Source organism: Rattus norvegicus, chromosome 7, assembly GCF_036323735.1.
Source record: "Rattus norvegicus strain BN/NHsdMcwi chromosome 7, GRCr8, whole genome shotgun sequence".
NCBI classification, from domain to species: domain Eukaryota; kingdom Metazoa; phylum Chordata; class Mammalia; order Rodentia; family Muridae; genus Rattus; species Rattus norvegicus.
Genome location: NC_086025.1, coordinates 72,446,587 through 72,467,835, shown reverse-complemented (window position 1 = coordinate 72,467,835; position 21,249 = coordinate 72,446,587). Strand labels below are relative to the sequence as shown.

The 21,249-nt window shown below is 38.0% G+C and overlaps 1 protein-coding gene across 48 annotated transcripts in view; it reads right to left on the bottom strand.

Annotated features, from left to right (window-relative positions):
* Positions 1–21,249, bottom strand: part of Rims2 (regulating synaptic membrane exocytosis 2) — a 511,056-nt gene that overhangs the window by 176,224 nt on the left and 313,583 nt on the right. For 28 of the 48 annotated variants that reach the window (XM_039078274.2, XM_039078264.2, XM_063262877.1 and 25 more), the window contains 3 exons: positions 14,030–14,098; positions 4,156–4,312; positions 2,885–2,998 (listed from right to left, as the gene is read on the bottom strand). In XM_039078274.2, the coding sequence (XP_038934202.1) occupies positions 2,885–2,998; positions 4,156–4,312; positions 14,030–14,098 (340 nt within the window). 48 annotated transcript variants of the gene reach the window in all.

The window sequence follows — 21,249 nt, the reverse complement described above, 5'->3', positions numbered from 1 at the left end:
GATTTTACTAACAAGAATGATGTGTGCATCTTTTAAAATCCCTAAATTACACTACTTACTAACAAAATTCTTTCTTTAGAAGGAAAAGTTTATTTGGGCTGTGATTTCAAAAGGAGAAAAGTTGTACCACAGTGGGGAGGTCTGGCAATAAACAGAAGGCATGAGAGGCGGGAACATGAAGTTGAGCGCTTACGTCATCAGCCACAGCATGAAACAGCGAGAATGGAGTGGAAACAGTGTAAGTCTTTAAATTCCCAAAGCCGGTCTCCAGTGAGATACTTCCTCCAAGTGAGATACTCCTACCCTCCAGAGCAGTACCACTAACTAGGGAGTATACATTCAAGTACCCAATATGATGAACATTATTCATTCAAACTAGATCAAACAAGGGTACAGAGAGAGCATTAAACTGGCAATGTATGGTGGTCATCAGAGAATCGTTCTATTGAGAGAGATTAGAAGGAGTGGTCTTGTTGGAGTAAGTGTGTCAGTAGGGATAGGCCGTGAACACATGTGTCTCTTTTCCTGATGTTTATGGCTCCAGATATAGAACTTTCAGCCACTCCTCTGGCACCATGTCTGCCCATGTATCACCATGCTCTCCAACATCATGAGAAAGAACTAAATTCCTAAAGCTGTAAGCGTGCTCCAGTTAAATGCGTTTTTTTTTCATAAGAGTTGCTAAAGTCCTCTAACTGGGCCTACTGGAAAGTCAACTAAACTACATTCAGGGCAGGTCTTCTAAGTTAATCCTTTCTGCAAATTTCTCAGAAACACACAAAAGTATATTTTATAAACCACCTAGATATATCTCAATCCCAATTAAATTGAGCAGATTCATAACTCTATAAAATGGTCTTCAAAAAAATAAAACAAGAGTATTTCAGTACTTTCTCATTTTAAAAAGGACATTCTGGTGCATTTGATTACTGAAATACTTAAGAATATTAAACTCAAATAGACATTAAGGGAGAATATTATACAATGGATTTTGTATCTTGTATTAATGATTGCACAAATAATCAAATAGTTCTTGAAATGCATTGGATTGTTTGTTTTTATTGAAATAAAATTGTACTCTACATAATGTTTTAAAAAGATTTAAGATTGATCCCAACAAGGAAGTTTTACGTCTATAAAAGTAAGATGAAATCATATGAATCTATTTTCTTCAAAACTTCCAGGCACAAACATTTAAATATTCTTGCTACACTTAACAATTCATGAGATTAAGAACAAGAAAAGCATAATGACATTTCAAGTATAAATGTCTTTGATATGGGCTTTCAAAGAAAATATTAAAGGTGAGTGGTTATATGTTTGTGGTGATTAAACCTAAAAATATGTGCCTTAAAATACTGACAAAATATTATGTATTTAATGCAACAGTAAAGTATTATATAGTAATTTTATTTTATCACATTATCCAACTACTAGGATATATTTTTGACTCCATATTTGTCTACTTTTCATTAAACGATCACTTTATGTAAGCTTATAAAACCTTTAAAATCATTTAGACAATGTTATTCTCTCAATAAGCAAATTTTCAATGGCCAAGAAGCTTGTTACATTTATATAAATAATTTGAAAACCTAATAAAGTTCATTAACACTCCATCAGGCAACCAAAATACCTATTGATTCTTTTTATTACTTGTTCCGTCTCTTAAGCCAACACCAACATGGTAATCTACTTTTACTATTATTGTACTAGATAAGCATATTGTCCACTAGGCAGCACTTCATAATCACCCTTCAAGGCACTGATTACGTGAAAAAGTTTAAAAGATTTAAAAAGCAAAAAAGTATTAAATAGTTTTTATTTAATACTAATAGAGGCTAATAAGTATATTTTTATCTTTGATCCTACACACAACAAGTAGTATTTGTTTGACACTATCAATGTTGAAGATACCCTCTACTTTGTCTTACAATGGAATTATATGAATGGATAGAGTACTAATCTTGATTCAAACTAAATAATTTCTTTTATACATCCTAACAGTCAATGGACTTTAAAGACAAAGGAATGTAAGTATATTTTCAATATGTTCAACTTTATCCTTATCTTAAACCCATGTGTGAGTTTGAAAAACATCCAATGGTATTTTTTTTATATATATAACCAAAGATTAAATTAGAAAGTTAATTTGCTTAAAGTTAGTAGGAATTAATGTAAGCATTGTAACATATTATGTTACTCCAGAGTTTGTCACTTTTAATGGGTCAAATTCAGAGAATCTTCCAAATGCAGCAATGAAGAAGTATGATTTTTTTTTAGGTAGTTAAAGCTTCACTGAAGGCCATGAAAGAAAATGTCTTCGAGAATTATAAAAGGTTTCAGAGACAAACCAGACTCTGTCTCAGTGTTTGTGTATATGAAAAGTCACGCCATCTCTCTGAAATCCATTCAGCACTTTAACCTCCTCGAGCCTATGGATGGATATATGCTACACATGATACTTTGCTATGTGCAGGTAAAGTCTTGAAACACCTTTTTTGCATTGTGATGATCATTTCAGTCTCTTTGCAAATTTGCTAAGCTATTTTGACTTAAAGAAAGACCAAAATCCTTTTCTTGGCAGGGTCTAATCAAGCAGCCCTGGCTGGTCTCATAATTTTAATTTTCCTGATCACCATCCGAAGTGCTGGAATTCTTTCTGTATATGAGTCTTGATGATTCGATGTTGGTTTTTCATATCAAGAAAAAACTGTACATGTTTAACCTCTCTATTTAAACAAAGGGTAATCTTAGAAATAATGAGGGGACAGTAAAGAAAAAGCCTGGTTTGGAATCTAAGATGAGGTACCAGACTAGAGAAAACACTTTACAACAACCCTTACTGAAGCAATAGAATTTAGTAAGACTTAATTACATTTACCTGTCTCTCTCTGAAGAGTAATGGTCGTCCATGACACGGTGTCTGTCCATCCGGCTAATTGTATTGTAATGGCCAGTAGCACGTGTCCCTCGAAGCCCCTGTTCCACATTCCTACTAAGACAAAAAGATCACTAAATATCTTACTAATCTAGAGCACATTCTACATAAAAATAACATCTATTTTTATTTCTATAAATATATATTATATTGACGATATAAATTTCATTTGAAATGAGGATCTGGCTTTTCTTACAGATAGAAAAGGGGTCATTTTAAGAGAATATTTTTAAGAATTAGATATGAGTGATATAGAGGAACACTAGAGAACAGATTAATGAGAAGACAGGTTCGATGCTGCACATGCTTTTTCTGTGGAGCATAGGGATGGTGGGAGGGATCACTTATGCAGTGTTGGACCTGAGTTTAAACCTCAGAAAACAACGAGCAGATATACCCAGTTCTGGCCATCGTCTACGGCAGCATAACCTGTACTACCAGCTTCACGGGTCACTAGAATTGTAGTGTCTGATGTCTTCCTAGGGCCTTCCCTAAATACTCTGATTATGGTAGTCCTTTGAAAACTTACACAATGAAAAGTAAAAATGTTACTCAAGTGATACACTAGGCTTCCATCCTTTGCAAACCATCGATTTCATTAGTTTGCAATGTCATGTTTATATACAGAGATATTCAAATACACAGGCAAATCTGATATACTTATTTATCCAGAGTATTTTAATCAATATCTATCAAATTAAATTATATCTATGTGTATTACCTATCTTTTCTGTTTAGTATATTTCCTGAACTATCATATAACATATATATTACATTCATGGCTCACGCTGCATGTATGTACTACCTGATACTTATATTTATCAGCGATTTCAAATATTATACAACCTACAACAACAGATTCATGTCACCATTTCCCCCACTACTCATGCACTATTTTATTTTTTAATGAATTTTTTCTTTTAATTTACCAATAACTATATGATTTGTTTGACTCTAAGTAGATTTGCTTAATATTTACACACAATTTAAAGCTAGTTTTTTATAACTATTTTTGAACTCTTGGATCAACTAACACAGGGATCATGAAAAGTCATAATAAAATAACCTATATAACATCTTATTTCCATGCAATGACATCTTATTTTCCCCAAAAGAATGTTTTAAAGAATTTATGTTTAGAGATTATTATGGAAATTAATGTTAAATTCACCCCTAAGCCCTATGCTACAAGCAAAACTGACCTACTACCTTACCTTTGAGGAGGAGGGACACTAGGCGACCATGACCTAGTCCTTCCTATAACATCTACTCGATGAGGAGAGCCTGATGGTGAGCAATGGTTTGATGACATGACTTGTTCTGGCACTGATAATGTGGAGCTTTGAAGATCACGGCCATCGTGTCGGTAATCTAAGGGTGGATAATAAAATAATAATTATCTACACACTAGGTTCATTGTCCCGCACTGAAAACATAAAGAACCGCTGAGGCTGGGATGCTTTCAATAAGATAAATGTGAAGAATACAAAAACAGTATAGTATGTTTGAAAAATTATAAAGTATGGAAATGGGAGGAGATTTAATACTTAGGTAGTTATTATGTTTACTGTACTGGGTGCTCTAAAAATTTAAGCTCTCTTTAAAAAGAGAAACTAAATGTTTCTTAACTGCCACTAATATTCACAGTTGCCAGGTGTGTAGGGTGCTTCACAGGGCGCACTTAACTTTAAATAAGATAAACCACACTAAACAACACTCAGTGCCATTTTTCTTGCAATGCTTGACAGAGCCTAGACACCACAGTAGTCTGAAAACAAAATCCGGCAACTCGACATCCTTGTGGAAGTCAATATCCAAAAAGGACAGGCTTTTGGACAGGGCAAGAAAGAGGAAACTCTACACGTCAGAAACACAGCAGTTCTACGTGGGAAAGCCATGGAAAAGGGAAGAAGCAAAGATCGTTTGCCAGAAGCTGTATACATGTAAAGCACATGTGTCATTAGAAGCATAAATACGCTGAACAGAAGTGATATTGCTGCTAGCAGCGTCACCTCCATCACATTCTTGCAGTCATTAGTGAAGAGCTATTTGCTGCACTACGATAACCAATGGGCACTTTCTAAAACCCTGCTCCAATGTGCACTCCTCTGTTACCTAGAGGTCTGAAGGAAGCTCAGAAGTAGCAGGTGTGCTTTTTATGAATACGACCCTAGGCACATTTCTAGTACATATCCATCTAAATGATCATAAACAGGCATAACTGAGAAACATCATTTCATTCCTAGGTGACTTCTTCCCAGAAAGACACTGTTCTGTAGTATTAGACTGTATGTCCTGGAACAGAGCAAAAGATTAAGAGAGACAGAAATAATTGAAGAAGTATGCAGGGAAATGAAAGAGGAATTAATGAAAGAGAAGAAACTAAACTACGAATGCCGTCAGCCTACTCCAACCTCTGAAGCTCTGCCGTTACTTGCTGGGATCTTCAGCAGTGGGGATGCACCTTTTAATATTTTAAAGACAGTCCCTAGCTTGGCACTGTGAATGGAAAAAGGGCAAGGTGCTTATCTAGAGAAAGTTTCTATTTATCTAAGCACCAACTTCCTCAGAGAAGAATGGCAGTGAATTCTAAGCAACTGATATTGGTAGAATCTAATAATAGCATATATTGGTGGACAGACCCACATGTGACACTGTGGTAGATAAGGCAAACTTATACATATGCTTATCTACATATAAAATCATTTACATAAAATTGATGACCATACCCATAATCATGCACATATGTGAATGATTACATATGTGTTTTAAATGGACAAAATGATAACAATCATAAAGAGAAAATGATAAGAATCTTGTTATTGTAAGTTACATCATCTGTGAAGTACTACTTGAAAGGAGATATAAAGTTTTACATATATTTTATATGTATGTATATATATATATATATGTTAAACTATTATAGAAAGAACTTTTTTTAAAGTATAAAGGTAAAAAGATCAAGTGATATAAATGCTCATGTAAAGCCAAAAAGGCAGAAGAAAAAGAAGTCTAAAAGTAGGAGTAAGAAAAAAATGGCACCCTTCTGGCCAGTGCCTTCCTTCTACTGGGGCAGACTCATAGCCAGTCTGCTTCCCTGAAGACACCACATCCTGGGGCATCCCAGGAGATCCACTGTACACAGGACAATGGGTAAGAACCCTCCCAAAGACCCACAGCTGCCCTGGGAGCTCAGTGAGCTCAAGACCCATCACCCCTCAAACCCACCCCCCATTTCCACCCCCTTCTGGTCACTGCCTTCTGCCACAGCAGACCCCCAGCTACTCAGACCCCTGAAGACATTGCAGCCTGACGCATCCCAGGAGATGCACTGCACATAGGGCAACCAACATCACAGCCTGAAGACACTGCAAAGGGGGCAACTGGGCAGTTGACTAGATTGTCTTCTCCTCTAAAGTACCACAACTTGAAAGCATCCCAGGAGTTCCTCTGCAAACAAGGCAACTGGGCAAAATACATCACAGTCTGAAGACCTCCTGGGGGCTCCACAGCATGCAGGGCAACTAACCCAACAGACTGAAAACCTCCCTGGAGTTGTGCTGCACACAGGGAAACAGAAACCACAGGCTATAGGGCTCCCTAGAGAACAGCTTCACACAGGACAACAGCTTGACTGTTCCTCTGAAGACCCAAAAGTTTGAAGGCCTCCCAGGAGATCTACTGAAGCTAGGGCAACAGATCAGCAGCATCTCTGCCCCTCTGAAGACCCCAGAGTTGAAAGGCCCCACAGGAGGTCTGCTACAGCCAGGGACTCAGGCCTATCAGGAGACCTAAAGCAACCCAGGGACAAAAGAAGCAGACTCCAAACAGTTAGCCAGACCAGCAAACATCCAGGATAACCAGATGGCAAGAGGCAAGGGAAAGACCATAAGCAACAGAAGCCAATATACTTGGGAATCATCAGAGCCAGTTCTCCCACCACAGCAAGCCGTGAATACACCAACACACCAGAAAACAGGAAGCTGACCTGAAATCCTATCTCATGAAGATAATAGAGTCCTTTAAAGAGGACATAAATAGCTCAATGAAAGAAATGCAGGAAAACACAGGTAAACAGGTAGAAGCCCTTAAAAAGAAAACAAATAAATGCCTTAAAGAAATACAGGAAAACACAAACAAGTGAAGGAATTGAATAAAGCAGCCCAAGACCTAAAAGTGAAATTGGAAACAATAAAGAAAACACAAATGGAGGCAACCTAGGAAAGAGGTAAAGAACTACAGATGTATGTAATGATTAGCAACAGAATACAAGGGATTGAAGAGAGAATCTCAGGTGTAGAAGATACCATAGAAGAGATTGACACAAATGTCAAAGAAAATTCAAAACATAGAAACTCCTAACCCAAAATATCCAGGAAATACAGGACACAATGAAAAGAACAAATCTAAGAATAATGGGAATAGAGGAGAATGAAGATTCCCAGCTTGAAGGACCTGAAAACATCTCCAAAAAAAATCATAGAAGAAAAATTCCCCAACCTAAAGAGATGGTCAAAAATGTATAAGAATTCTGTAGTACACCAAATAAATGGGACCAGAAAGGAAGATCCTTTCATCATATAATAATCAAAATACTAAATACTCAGAACAAAGAAAGAATATTAAAATATGTAAGGGCAGAATTCTACCAAGCACTTAAAGAAGACATAATACCAATATTCCTCAAACTATTCCATAAAATAGAAACAGAAGGAACACTATCTAATTCATTCTATGAAGCCAGAATTACTCTGATACCTAAAGTACACAAAGACCCAACAAAGAAAGAGAACTTCAGACCAATCTCACTTATAAATATCGATGCAAAATTAGTCAATAAAATTCTCGCAAACTGAATCCAAGAATACATCAAAACCATGATCAATTAGACTTCATGCCAGGCATGCAAGGTCAGTTCAATATACAAATTCAGTAACAAAAACCACTATGTAAACAACCTCAATGAAAAAAATCACATGATCATCTCTTGCATGCTCAAGCATTTCACAAAATACAATACTCCTTCATGTTAAAAGTATTGGAGAGATCAAGAATTTAAGGACCCTACCTAAACATATTAAAAGCATATTACTGCAAACCAACAACCAATATCAAATTAAGAGGAGAGATAATTGAAGCAATCCCACTAAAATCAGGGGAGAGACAAGGATGCCCACTCTCCCCATATTTATTCAATATAGTACTCGAAGTTCTAGCTAGAACAATAAACAACAAAAAAGAGACCAAGGGGATACAAACTAGCAAAGAAGAAGTAAGATAGCACTATTTCCAGATGATAAGATAGTATACACAAGAGACCCTAAAAATTCTATCAGAGTACTTCTACAGCTGATAAACAACTTCAGCAAAGTGGCTGGATATAAAATTAACTCAAATAAATCAGTAGCCTTCTTTATATAAATGATAACCAGGCTGAGAAAGAAATGAGGGGAACAACTCTCTTTACAATAGCCACAAATAATATAAAATATCTTAGGGTAACTATAACAAACAAGTGAAAGATCTCTATGACAATAACTTCAAGTCTCTCAAGAAAGAAATCAAAGATGATCCCAGAAAATGGAGAGATCTCCCATGCTCATGGATTGGCAGAATTAACACAGTAAAAATGGCCATCCTACCAAGGCAATCTACAGATTCAACACAATCCCCATCAAAATCCCAAAACAATTCTTCAAAGACATGGAAAGAGCAATTTTCAAGTTCGTCTGAAAAGGCAAAAAAAACACATAAAAGCTAAAACAATTCTTAACAAAAAAAGAAGAGCTGGGAGAATTACCATCCTTGACCTCAAGCTATACTACAGAGCAATAGTGATAAAAACTACATGGTATTGGTACAGAGACAGACAGGTTGATCAATGAAATAAAATTGAAGACCCAGAAATAAAACCAGACAATAAAAGATAATTTATCTATGACAAAGAAGCCAAAAATATACAATGGAAAAAGGAAAGCCTCTTCAACAAATGTTGCTGGTCCTACTGGATTTCTGAATGTAGAAAAATGAAAATAGATCCATATCTGTCACCTTGCACAAAGCTCAAGTCCAAGTGGACCAAGGACCTCAACATAAAACCAGATTCACTCAATCTAATAGAAGAGAAAGTGGGAAAGAGCCTTGAACTCATTGGCACAGAAGGAAATTTCCTAATTGGAACTCCAATGGCTCATGCACTAAGATCAGGAATTGATAAATGGGACTTCATGAAACTGGAAAGATTCTGTAAGGCACAGGACACTATCAATAGAACAAATTGGAAACCTACAAATTGGGAAAAAGATCTTCACTAGCCCCACATCAGATAGAGGACTAATATCCCAAATATATAAAAAACTCAAGAAGCTAACCACCAGAACAAACAAACAAACAAACAAACAACCCAATCAAAAAATGGGCTATAGAACTAAACAGAGAATTCACAACAGAGGAATCCTGAATGGCTGAGAAGCACTTTAAGAAATGTTCAAAGTCCTTAGTCATCAGGGAAATGCAAATCGATGCAACCCTGAGATTACACTTCACACCAATCAGAATGGCTAAGATCAAAACCTCAGGTGACAGCACATGTTTTTGAGGATGTGAAGAAACAGAAACACTCCTCCATTGCTGGTGGGAGTGCAAACAGCTAGAACCTCTCTGGAATGAAATCTGGAGATTCCTCATAAAATTGGAAATAGATCTACCAAAAAATCCAGCTATATCACTCTTGGGCATATACCCAAAAGATGGTCCATCATGCCACAGGGGCATGTGTTCTACTAGTTCATAGCGGCCTTGTTTGTGATAGCCAGAAGCTGGAAACAACCCAGATGTCCCATGACAGAAGAATGGATACAGAAAATGTGGTTCTTTTACACAATGGATATTCTGGGTTTTGCAGGCAAATGGGTGGAACTAGAAAATATCATCCTGAGTAAGGTAACTCAGATCCAAAAGGACATACATGGTATGTACTCACTAATAAGTGGATATTAGCAAAAAAAAAAAAAAAAAAAAAAAAAAAAGCACAAATGCCCAGCATACAATCCACAGAACTCAAAAAGGTTATCAAGCTGAATGGCCAAGTGAGGATACCTCAGTCCCCCGAGAGAGATAAGAAAGCAATCATAGGCAGGGAAAGGGTCCTGGGTGGGAAAAGAGACAAGGAAGGGAAGAAGGGAACATGATCAGGTACTGGGTGGGGTATATGGACTAAAGCCCTGAGAGCCAGCAGAAAGAATGGAAATAGGCAACCTTTGGAGGGAGGAGGTAAGGGGACCCTCTAGAATGTTCCAGAGACCTGGGAGGTGAGAGACTCTCAGGACTCAAAGGGTGGGACACTAGATGAAGTACCCTACAGTGGGGAGAGGGAACTTGTAGAGCCCACCTCCAACAGAAAAAAGAACATCAAGTAAGGAATGGGGTTGCTATCCCACAGCCAAAGCTCTGATCCATAATTCTTCCTGTCCAAGAGAACTACAGGGATAGAAATGGAGAAGAGCCTGAGGAAAAAGAAAGTCCAGTCACAGGCCCAAAGTGGGATCCAGCTCAAGGGGAGGCCCCAAGGCCTGACACCATTACTGAGGCTATGGAGTGTTCATAAAAAGGAACCTATCATGACTGCCCTCTGAAAGACCCAACCAGCAGCTGAAAGAGTCAGATGCAGATATGTGCACCCAACCAATGAACAGAAGCTGGTGACCCTGTAGTTGAATTTGAGAAAAGCTGGACGAAGCTGAGGAAGAGGGCAACCCTGTAGGAGATCCACCGGTCTCAATTAACCTGGACCCCTGAGATCTCTTAGGCACTGGATCACCAACCAGGCAGCATACACCACCTTAGATGAGGCCCTCAGCACGTATACAGCAGAGGACTACCAGGTCTGAGTTCAGTCAGAGAAGATGCACCTAACCCTCAAGAGACTGGAGGCCCCAGGGAGTGGGGAAGTCTTGTTGGGGTGGACATCTTAGTGGATATGGGGCAGGGGGCGGGGGTGGGAGAATGTATGGAATGTGGAACAGCCAGAGGGTGAACCAGGAGGAGGGACAAAATCTGGAGTGTAAAAAGAAGATTAAGTAAAATTTAAAAAGAAAAAGAAAACAATAGCATTAAAAACAAAAACCCTTAACAGATAGTTGACTCTATCAAAAAGACATTCAAACGACAGTGGTCAAAGTTCAGTAATTAAAATATAGATTGATAGATTAATCCAATAATCTCCAAGAACTGATGATTACAGAAAATTATAGAACACAAGTCTAAAATAATCAATCGCTTTCTTATAAATAGCAACGAGCAGTTGAAATTAGAAATTGAAAAGCCAATGCCAATTAAACTAGCACACCTTCAGTCATGAAATTCCTGACAGCAATCCATAAAGTAGATCTGCAGGGAAAACTCAACAAAATTAAGCCAAGGAAGAGAGATTCTACATGCACAAAACAGGAAAACTCAAAATTATGAAGACATCGGGTTTTTACCAACTAGAGCTATAGATCTAATGTGATTACTAGAAGTCCTAACAGTTCATAGGTACTGACAAGTTGGTTTTAAAGCTTATATGGAGATGGGAAAATTCAATACATACTATAATTTGTAACAGTCAGAGCATTATATTATTGCCCTGAGAATAAAGCACACAGTGGAACTGAGAAATAGCTAAAATGTAAATCAACATAAAAATATTCAACTGATCTTTATAAAAGGACAAAGAAAACCAATATAATAGGCTAAAGACTGTCTTTTCATCCAATTGAAATAAAACTCCTGGGCTGGACCATAAAACAAGGTGAATCAAGGATGTCAGAGAGATAGCTCAGCACAAGGATGGTGGAAGACTCTGCAACCTTGGACAAGAAAAGCAACTGAATGCTGTAAGCAGAATTTAATTAACCATTTTGGCAGCACCCTAAAAGTAGGTAACTTAGACAGTGAAGGCCTAGATCATCAAGCTTCAGATGGTGATAAGGATTTTAACAAAGACTCTATCTGTGCCCTGCACATGTCCTGAGGATGGCCCTGCAGTTAAACTAAGAGGCGAGAGAGTAATTTCTTTAGTTGAGCCAATTTTAAGAGAGTGTAACATGGAGCCTGTGTAATGGCGTCACTGTTACTGTTACTGTGGACCTGTCGGCAGGTCTACAATAAAATAGAGCAGAAAGAAAATGTAAAAGGTAGCATTGGGGAGGGGACCACTAGAAACCTGTGCTTCTTTCAAGCAGTGTGCTACACAAGAGGCTAGGACTTGTGCCGTTAAAGATACGCCTGCTGCTCTGCACTGAAAAGTCAGGAAAGACACACGAAGGGCCAGATGCCACTTAAAATTCCACTTTTCAAAAGGATAAAGCCTAAGGGATTTCTTACTCCCAGAAATCAGTTTTATATAATGCTATTCCTAATGTGTTCCAAGGTGGCAAGGATTCACTCCAAGGTGTCAGCTGAGCATGGCAGCACCGGCCACACAGGAACACGAAAGGACCGCTGAGGGATTCTTGGATTTTTTTCTGTGGGTTCAGTGTGGTGCTGACCAGGCAATAGGTGATGGGATCAGAATCCCTGCAACAATGCTTGAGAGGCCAAAGGAGTAAAGCTGTGAAGGGGAAGCCTGGGTAACAGTGGAGACTCAAAGATGTTAGTGATACCAGGGCCTGAAGATATCTGCCAAGAAGAGGTGCATGCATGATGGTTAGCTCTAACTGTCAAGCTGACACAAGAGAATATCAGAAAGGCTGTCCAATATGATCTCTCTTCTGTTGAGCTTGCCTATGGGATCTTATTGATGATGTTAAGTGAGGTGAAAGGACACTCCCACTGTGGGAGACACTTTTTCCTGTGCAGAGAACTGCCAAAGCATAAAGAAAGGGAGTGAGTGTGATCACCCACGCATTCCCTCTCTGTTTGTCAGCGTGGACATGAACAGTTGCTTCAAGTTCCCGCTGACAATGATATGCTGTAAACTGAACTCAGGAACTAAAATAAACCAGGTTCCATAAGTTGCTCCTTTGGTCAGGATATTTTTTATTGCAGTAGTAGAAATAAAGAGGCAGTGAATATATATAACCATGAACAATATACTTCAAAAAACAAGAAAAAATACCTTCACCATATAGTGATGTTTGTGGAGACAGATGTTTATCAATTTAAACATAAAAAGTATAGATGTACTGCAATACCATGAATTACCTTATTAATATGCATCAGTTTTATATTAGCATACCAGTCCAAATTCTAAAATATTTATGCAGGATTCAATTACATGAAAAAGTTTTTATCTAAAAAGCAAAAAATTAAGGAATGGAGATATGTCAAAAAACGACATTGAGATGAGTGGATATCATCATCTCAAGGGAGCTGCGAGTAAAAAAAAATACTACTGTGGACAGATACCTGAGAGTGAGAAAATTAGCTCCAAGAGGAATAGCATGTGAACATGAAAAAGACAGCAATGATACTGAAGAAAACCCACGGAAGAAATGACTGAAGTTGTATCTATAAACCTTTACATAAAAAATGTAAAACAAATTGCAAACCTATTAATACCTATATTGTTCATCCTTGATAAGAAATAAGGCAAGACAGCAACTAAGTTTTAAAAAGTAGCTTATTAACTATCGAATGTTAATATTACTCTAAGGAAAATTATCAAAAAGTCAGCAGCCATTGATGTAGCTTGAACAGATCTTACAAATAAAACCCTGCATTTTGTGTTGAACAAAGTTAGCTGTAATTATGAGAATTATTAGGTTATATAAAGAATAGAATAAATTATTATATAATATTCTGGATAGATTACATATGAACTTTCAATTATGCAACTCTCCAATTTTTCATCCATGCATTACTATTTAGTTGTTTTAAATAGAAAATTTATAAACTTTTTTTACCCATGGCTGGCTTCTTTAATGAATATTCACTCTAAATCCTTGGACAGGATTTCCAACAACTCTTTAGGAATTTAGGCTGTCAAGTTTTTGTTCAGGTTAGTTTTGGAAGATGGGAGGCAAAATTTTCCTGTGTTTGTTCATTTTGATGCTGAGTATGTGTGAGATAGACTGCCCTGTGCTGCTAGGAATGACGACTCCTCACCTGACACGACTCCCACGCCGTCCTCGCAGTCATAGTCGGATACTTCGCTGTCACTTATTCTCTTCGACCCTAAAAACAAGTGACATGGGAAATGAACTTTTTGCTTGTTCCAAAAAAGAAGAAAGAAAAATAACCTACAAAAGCTGAGAATACCACTGTACGTGAGGATAGAGAATGGATAGGAGAGTCATTCCATGCTCACCAACACTGATTTACACAGGCATTTCATGAGGTTAGGATGGAGATCACAAAACGGTTAGATTTTACTACTATTCAGGAAACATATAAGACAAAATTCTTGAGTAGGCAAAAGTCTGAAACTATATTAATATGAAACTTATAATCCAATTCTATTGAAAGATAGCTGGCCATATCAGATGTTTTAGACAAAGATATTGAAATCCAAACAAACTTCAAAAACACAGAGATAATGCTGTTTTACAAATCATTAACATGTCACTAATATGGATGACTAAGAAATTTGAAGTCTAGTTTTGATACACATGGTCATAGAGAATTTCAGAAATGTAAATTTATTTATGACATATTACATTTAAAATTTAAAAACATTATATAAAATATAAGGCTAATTTTCTTTCCCTTGTCTTTTTTTCTGAGCCAAGGTCTGGCTGTACAACCTTGGCTGGCCTGGAGCTCATCATGTAGACCAGATTTTTTTTGTCAAGACAGGGCATCTTTGTGTAGCCTTATGAACCCTAGAGTACCCTTAAGTACCCTAGAACTTGCTCTGTAGATCAGCTTGTCCTTGAACTCACATAGATCTGCCTGCCTCTGCCCACACCCATCCCTAGCTCTGCTCACACCCATCCCTAGAAGTTTTAATGTTAACTTCAATATAGAAAAATTACTATCAAGTTAAATAAAATTTTCATGTCTAAAAATGATTGTAGCTTTATACTTAATTATGAAATATACCATACACTAAAATAAGCACTTAACTTTTCATGTTTATTTCTTACAACATGCATCTTGGGAGAGACATGGCTATGCAACAGGACCTTTTACCACAGTTTTTACTCTATCTTGGTATCTAAGACATTTAATGATGATGATCACAGTGTTTCCAACTCTCACACGGACTGTTTTGTCTCTCATCAGATACCGTGCACCTTTCACTGATTACCTGTTTCAGGAAATACATGCTTTCCTCTATAGCTCTAAAACAAACTAGATAGTACCTAATGCATAGTTTCCAAAGCCGAGATTTATCAGGATGTTTGAGGAGTACATTCCAATATGTTCACACTTCTGTCAGAAATATTCCCCCAAATTGCTTGCTTATCTGTTTAAGCTCATGCCTCTTTCCTTGAGGGAAAGCATATATATGATGCCAACTACAGCAGTTCTCCTCTGTCCTTGGAAGGGGGAGGGACATCACACCTTGAGGGCACTAAGTAAAGTTTATCCTTGTGTAATTCAAATGGTAATTTCTCTGCCCACATCTTGTTGCAATTTGAAAATGGCATTGTAATGCTTATGATAAGAATCTCCTGTCTGAAATTTGTGTAAACAATGCTCACCGTTTATTTTCTCCCTTGTCAATAAAAGCTGGAAAAGCCAATAACTAAGCAATAGAGAGAATAGGGTGAGACTTCTGCCAGCCAGGGAAGGAGGGGAAGAAAAAGAAGATTCAGCCACAAGGAAGAGATCCAGAGAAACATCAAGGCAGAACACATCTAAAGCCCAGAGAGCCAGACCAATACTAAAATGCAAATATCTAAGGGATTTTGTCTGGAGGTAGCCAGATTAGCTTAGAGGATTAAAATAGATCAATGACTGTCTAGGTATTATGTGGTAAAGCTTGATTAAATAAAACTGGTACTCTCTGTGTCATCATTGGGGAACTAGCTAGAATCAAAAAACAGCATCTGTATTAATAATTTACTGTATAAAATTACCTTTACAAAATCTTCCCACAACTTTAGTGGGAAAGCCTCAACAGAAAGCATAGACACTATTATGAGAATACCTGACAAATTTCCAGCCCAGTGGGTAGAATGGGGTGGATAAATGTAGAATATATATTTTAAATGGATTTGGCGAGAGAAATGATTACATAGATGAGGCAGTATTGGAGAAACTTAAGAAGCAAACTGCCTCCCAATTTATAATGCATTTATTGTCCCACATGCTTAACCATGAGTTTATAATTGCTGTGACAGGTGTACAGTACACAGTGTTAAGGTTGTACTATTAGCCAGGGGTTAGAAAAAGAATGGCACCAGAAAAAGATCACATCAATCTCTGTGAGCTGCACTATGGTGTGTGTGTGTGTGTGTGTGTGTTTGTGTGTGTGTGTGTGTGTGTGTGTGTATCAAAGATGCATAAACTAAGTGAGGAATGGAAAGTCAGGTCCTCAAATTAAGTAGAAACAGTAGTTTCTCCTAACTCTTATAGAATCAAGATTTTATGTTTCCATAATACCCTTAAAGGAGGCAAAATGTGTTGTAATTATGTGCACTATACTTGGATTTTTTATGAAGTCAAAATTTAGATTTAATTGGTATAGTAGTTGTATTAAAATTAATATTCTCAATGTTTTATTCATGTATGGACAATTGATCTTTGACAAAGAAGCTAAAAATATACAATGGAAAAAAGAGAGCATGTTCAATAAACAGTGCTGGTCTAACTGGCAGTCTGTATGTAGAAAAATGAAAATAGATCCATATTTGTCACCTTGTATAAAACTCAAGTGGGAATGGATCAGGGGCCTCAACATAAACTTATACACTGAATCTAATAGAAGGGAAAGTGGGGAAGAACCTTGAACTCATTGGCATGGGGAAATGTTTCTAAATAAGAAACATTTTCTATTCCAGGAGGTGGAGAGAGGGGAGGGCTTGGGAAGGAGAGAGGAGGGGGAGGGGGAAAGCTGGGCAGAATTAGAAGGGACAGGAAATTGGACAGAAACATAGCAGTGCGAGACGGGGAGCTGGAGGTAGCCACTAGAAAGTCCCACGTGCCAGGGAAGCTCAAGGCTCCAGGAACCAACAGGGATGGCTTTGGCCAGAATATGCAACAAAGGGGAGATCGAACTTGTAGAGACCACACCCAGAAGACAGGTACAATCACCAGTTGAGGGATGTGGTCACCCACGCATCTCAAAATTTTAACCCAGAAATTTTCCTGTTCAAAGGAAAGACAGGGACAAAAAATAGATCAGAAACTGAAGGAAAAGCAATCCCGAGGACTCCCCAACACCCCCACTGCCACCTAGGGATCCATCCAAACCCCCACACTATTGCTGACACCATGAAGCACTCCAATAGGAACCTGGGATGGCTGTTCCCTGAGAGGTTCTACCAGCACTTGACCAAGACAGATGCAGATTCTAACAGCCAACTATCTGGCTGAACCCGGGGGCGGGGGCGGCGGCGGCAGCGGCGGCGGCGGTGGTGGTGGTGGTGGTGGTGGTGGTAGTGGAAGAGCAAGGGAAAGGACTGAAGGAACTGAAGGGGATTGCAACCCCATGGGAAGAACAATATCAGCTAACTGGACCATCCAGAGCTCCCTGGGACTAAACCACCAACCAAAGAGTACACAGCAGGGACCCAAGGCTCCAGCTGCATATGTAGCAGAGGATGGCCTTGTCTGGCATCAATGGGAGGGGAGGCCCTTGGCCCTGTGGAGGCTTGATGCCCCAGCACAGGGGGATGTTAGAGTGGTGAGGTGGGAGTGGGTGGGTGAGTGGAGGAGCATCCTCATAGAGGCAAAGGGGAGAGGGAGAAGGAGGATGGGATGGGGGAGTTTGTGGAGTGGTAACCGGGAGGGGGATATCATTTGAAATATAAAATAAAATGATTAATAAAAAAATAAAAAAGAGAAACATTTTCTAACCATAGAAACAGGTTTTTGGAATTGTTCTCTGAAAACTTTGAAATTGTTGCCTTTTGTAATTATATCTCCATCTATTTTGAACTTAGGTTGCATATAAGATAAAGAAAACTTATTTTTTCTATGCAAAGCACATTCTCAACATTACTGATTTACTCTGTATTATTTCCTAATTCTCTGTGATAGAAGCTATGCCATAAGTGAATCTATCCCATCTAAGAGGATGTATTTGGTATTCCACATTTCCCCTTGCACAAACTATTCATAAATCAATAATTTATTATATTCCTAAACATATCATACAATAATAAAGAAATCATTCCATAGTATTATAATATTTATGTCATATATTTACCTTCACATATACATTTTTTTAAGTCTTAATATTGTGAAAAGTTTATTTGCATTAATTAACTCCTTTTTTCCCACCATCATAAGAGATACACTTGTTCTTTGTGATCAGAGGAAAAAACATTTTGGAATGGACAATCTGATTCTACTATTCATTAAAGAAAAATTGAAGTCAAAACAATCCAGTGCAACAATTTTCAGTAGTACAATCCAGTGCAACACATATACATTTTAGAACCATATTAACATATCTTACAAAAACATTCTATTGGGATTTCTAATTCAATTGTATTGAATCAATATACTGATTTGGGAGAAATTGAGATTACAATGTATTTGTAGTTATGAACATGACATTTGGTTTTCTTTATTGTTCTCCACATCAATTTTTCATGGTCTTGCCCTAACCTGGAGCTCACCAAATGACTAGACAGGCTGACCGCCTCCCTCAACACTCGGGTTATAGGTGATCCCAGAACATGTCCTCTGAAAGTCTCCTCCCTGAGGTGTAGCTTTCTTAGTACAAAAAGGTGCCATGCAAACCTGTAAAGGAAGGGAGCAACCAGGAGTCCTAAACAGCTACAGCACCTATAAACCACACCAATGACCAGCATGGCTCAATAACCCTAAGGGCATGAGTGGCACTCACGCCTAGATGGAAACCAACAACTCTCTAATTGGACCTAAGGCCCACTGCAAACACAGAATCCTGGCCTGGAACTGGAAACCTAGCCAACAACTTAGGGTGAGTAAAGCCAAGGACTGTGGGGGAAGGACCTGCAGCAGTCACGATCTAAAGCAGCAGAATCCTTAACTGCATTGGAAACATTTCTCCTTATGTCTGCAGATGCACGTAGCAGGTCTGCACATGGTGCACATAAGCATACACATGCAAAATACTCAATATGTGTAAAAGCTAGTATTCTGTAATGAACAATAAATTGAAACACACACATATATTTTTAATAATTATATATAATTTTTGTAATATTTCCCAATTCCAACTGGTATACACTTAGGATCCCTTTCTTGAAGTTGATAAATGTCCATTTATTACCAGTCTAAAAAGAATAGAGATTAGCCTTGAATTAATGTGTTTTCTGTACTGTGTTAAGCATGGTTTTTATAATTTAATAACTTGATTTTATACAATATGAATTAGTATTATTGTGAAGTTCAGTGATATCTGATCAAGCATATTTGCTCTCTGTACTAGCGGATGATTCTGACTCCTTGCCCTTGCCGCCAGGCATTTATCATCTGTTGTGTTCTGAGACGATTTCCTCAGGACCATAATAGTCTGTTCTTTGAGCAATGTCAAAATCTACTACATCATTTCTGGGAATAGTTGCAATTACTAATTCTACCTTTAAGTAAATGTAGAAGAAAACTGATTCAACATTTAGTAAATATTATCGTAAAGAAAATTGTTCATTTTGTTTAATTTTTCAAAGTTTTGCTCTAATATTTATAATTTCCTTCTATTCATGTTCTCACTCAATCTGTGTATTTATTTACATATTCATGCATTTATGAATCATTTTAACTATATGTATATGTACCTAGGAATATACTTATCTTTAATCCTACTCTATTTTTATTCCAGAAATAAAGTAATAAAGATTTATTTTACTAATTTCAAAACGATGAATGATAAACTCAGTAACACTAATAATTATTTTATATTGACTTCTATATTTTTCTAGTTTCACATTTCCCTATTATGTATTTATTTTCCTAATCACTTCCTAACTTGCTCTATATGAATACATGATAATTTTCTGCTTTTCATGTGTTTTTATGTCAGAATTACTTCTCAGTACCTCTCTAATGTTTACGCACATACATAACTACAGTGACCAGAGAAGATCTAGGTGCTCTCTTCAAGACTATTTTGTCTTCTGCCATTAAGTCTGTTGCACCATCAACAAATGACAGATCACATTTTCAAAGATGATGCTCCCATTTTTAGAATTTCAAATGTACAGATATAATTTACCCACTCAACTGTTTTACTACTGGCCTGGTACAAAATAAAGGAGACTACACCGAACGTTTGAAATTAGTTTAAAAATAAATTATAATATTAGGGTTCTTTTCCAATTCAGTCTCACTGGGCCTATCAACCACACTTGAGGGTAGGCTGCAGGCCAAGCAGCAGACGGTTAACACAAAATGAACCATAGCTGTTTGGACATTTTTCTCTTAATGGCCTTTTGCTTGTATATTATCCTCTCTAATTTTCTGTTTTTAATTTTATTTTGTGTGTGAGTGAGTGTGTGTGTGTGTGTGTGAATGTCTGTGTGTGTGTGTTTATGTGTTTCTTGCATTTTTTTCACTGCTTTCCCCCACCAGCTTGCTTCTCTGTTTGTTTTTTAATAAGAGAGGAAAAGAGAGCATGACCTGGGTAGGTGGGGAGAAGTTAGGGGAGGTGAAACTTTAATCTGAACATTTTGTATGAAAAAAATTTTTTTTCAATAAAAAACGGGATCCTCGGAACCTGAAGGAACAGACCGGATAAACAGTTCTCTGCACCCAAATCCTGTGGGAGGGAGAGCTAAACCTTCAGAGAGGCAGACACGCCTGGGAAACCAGAAGAGACTGCACTCTGCACACATCTCGGACGCCAAAGGAAAACACCAAACGCCATCTGGAACCCTGGTGCACTGAAGCTCCCGGAAACGGCAGCGCAGATCTTCCTGGTTGCTGCCCCCGCAGAGAGCTCTTGGGCAGCACCCCACGAGCGAACTTGAGCCTCGGGACCACAGGTAAGACCAACTTTTCTGCTGCAAGTGACCTGCCTGGTGAACTCGGGACACACAGAGGCAGAATTCCTCTAGGACTGGGCACTTCCTGTGTTTACCGGGAGTCCCAACCCGCGGATCCCGACCCGCAGCAGCTCTCTGCTCCCAGACACCTTGGGAGAGAGACCTCACCGCCTGGTCAGGTGGGCACTCCTGAGGCTGCGGAGCGGAAGAGACCACCAACACTGCCCACCCCTGCCCACATCC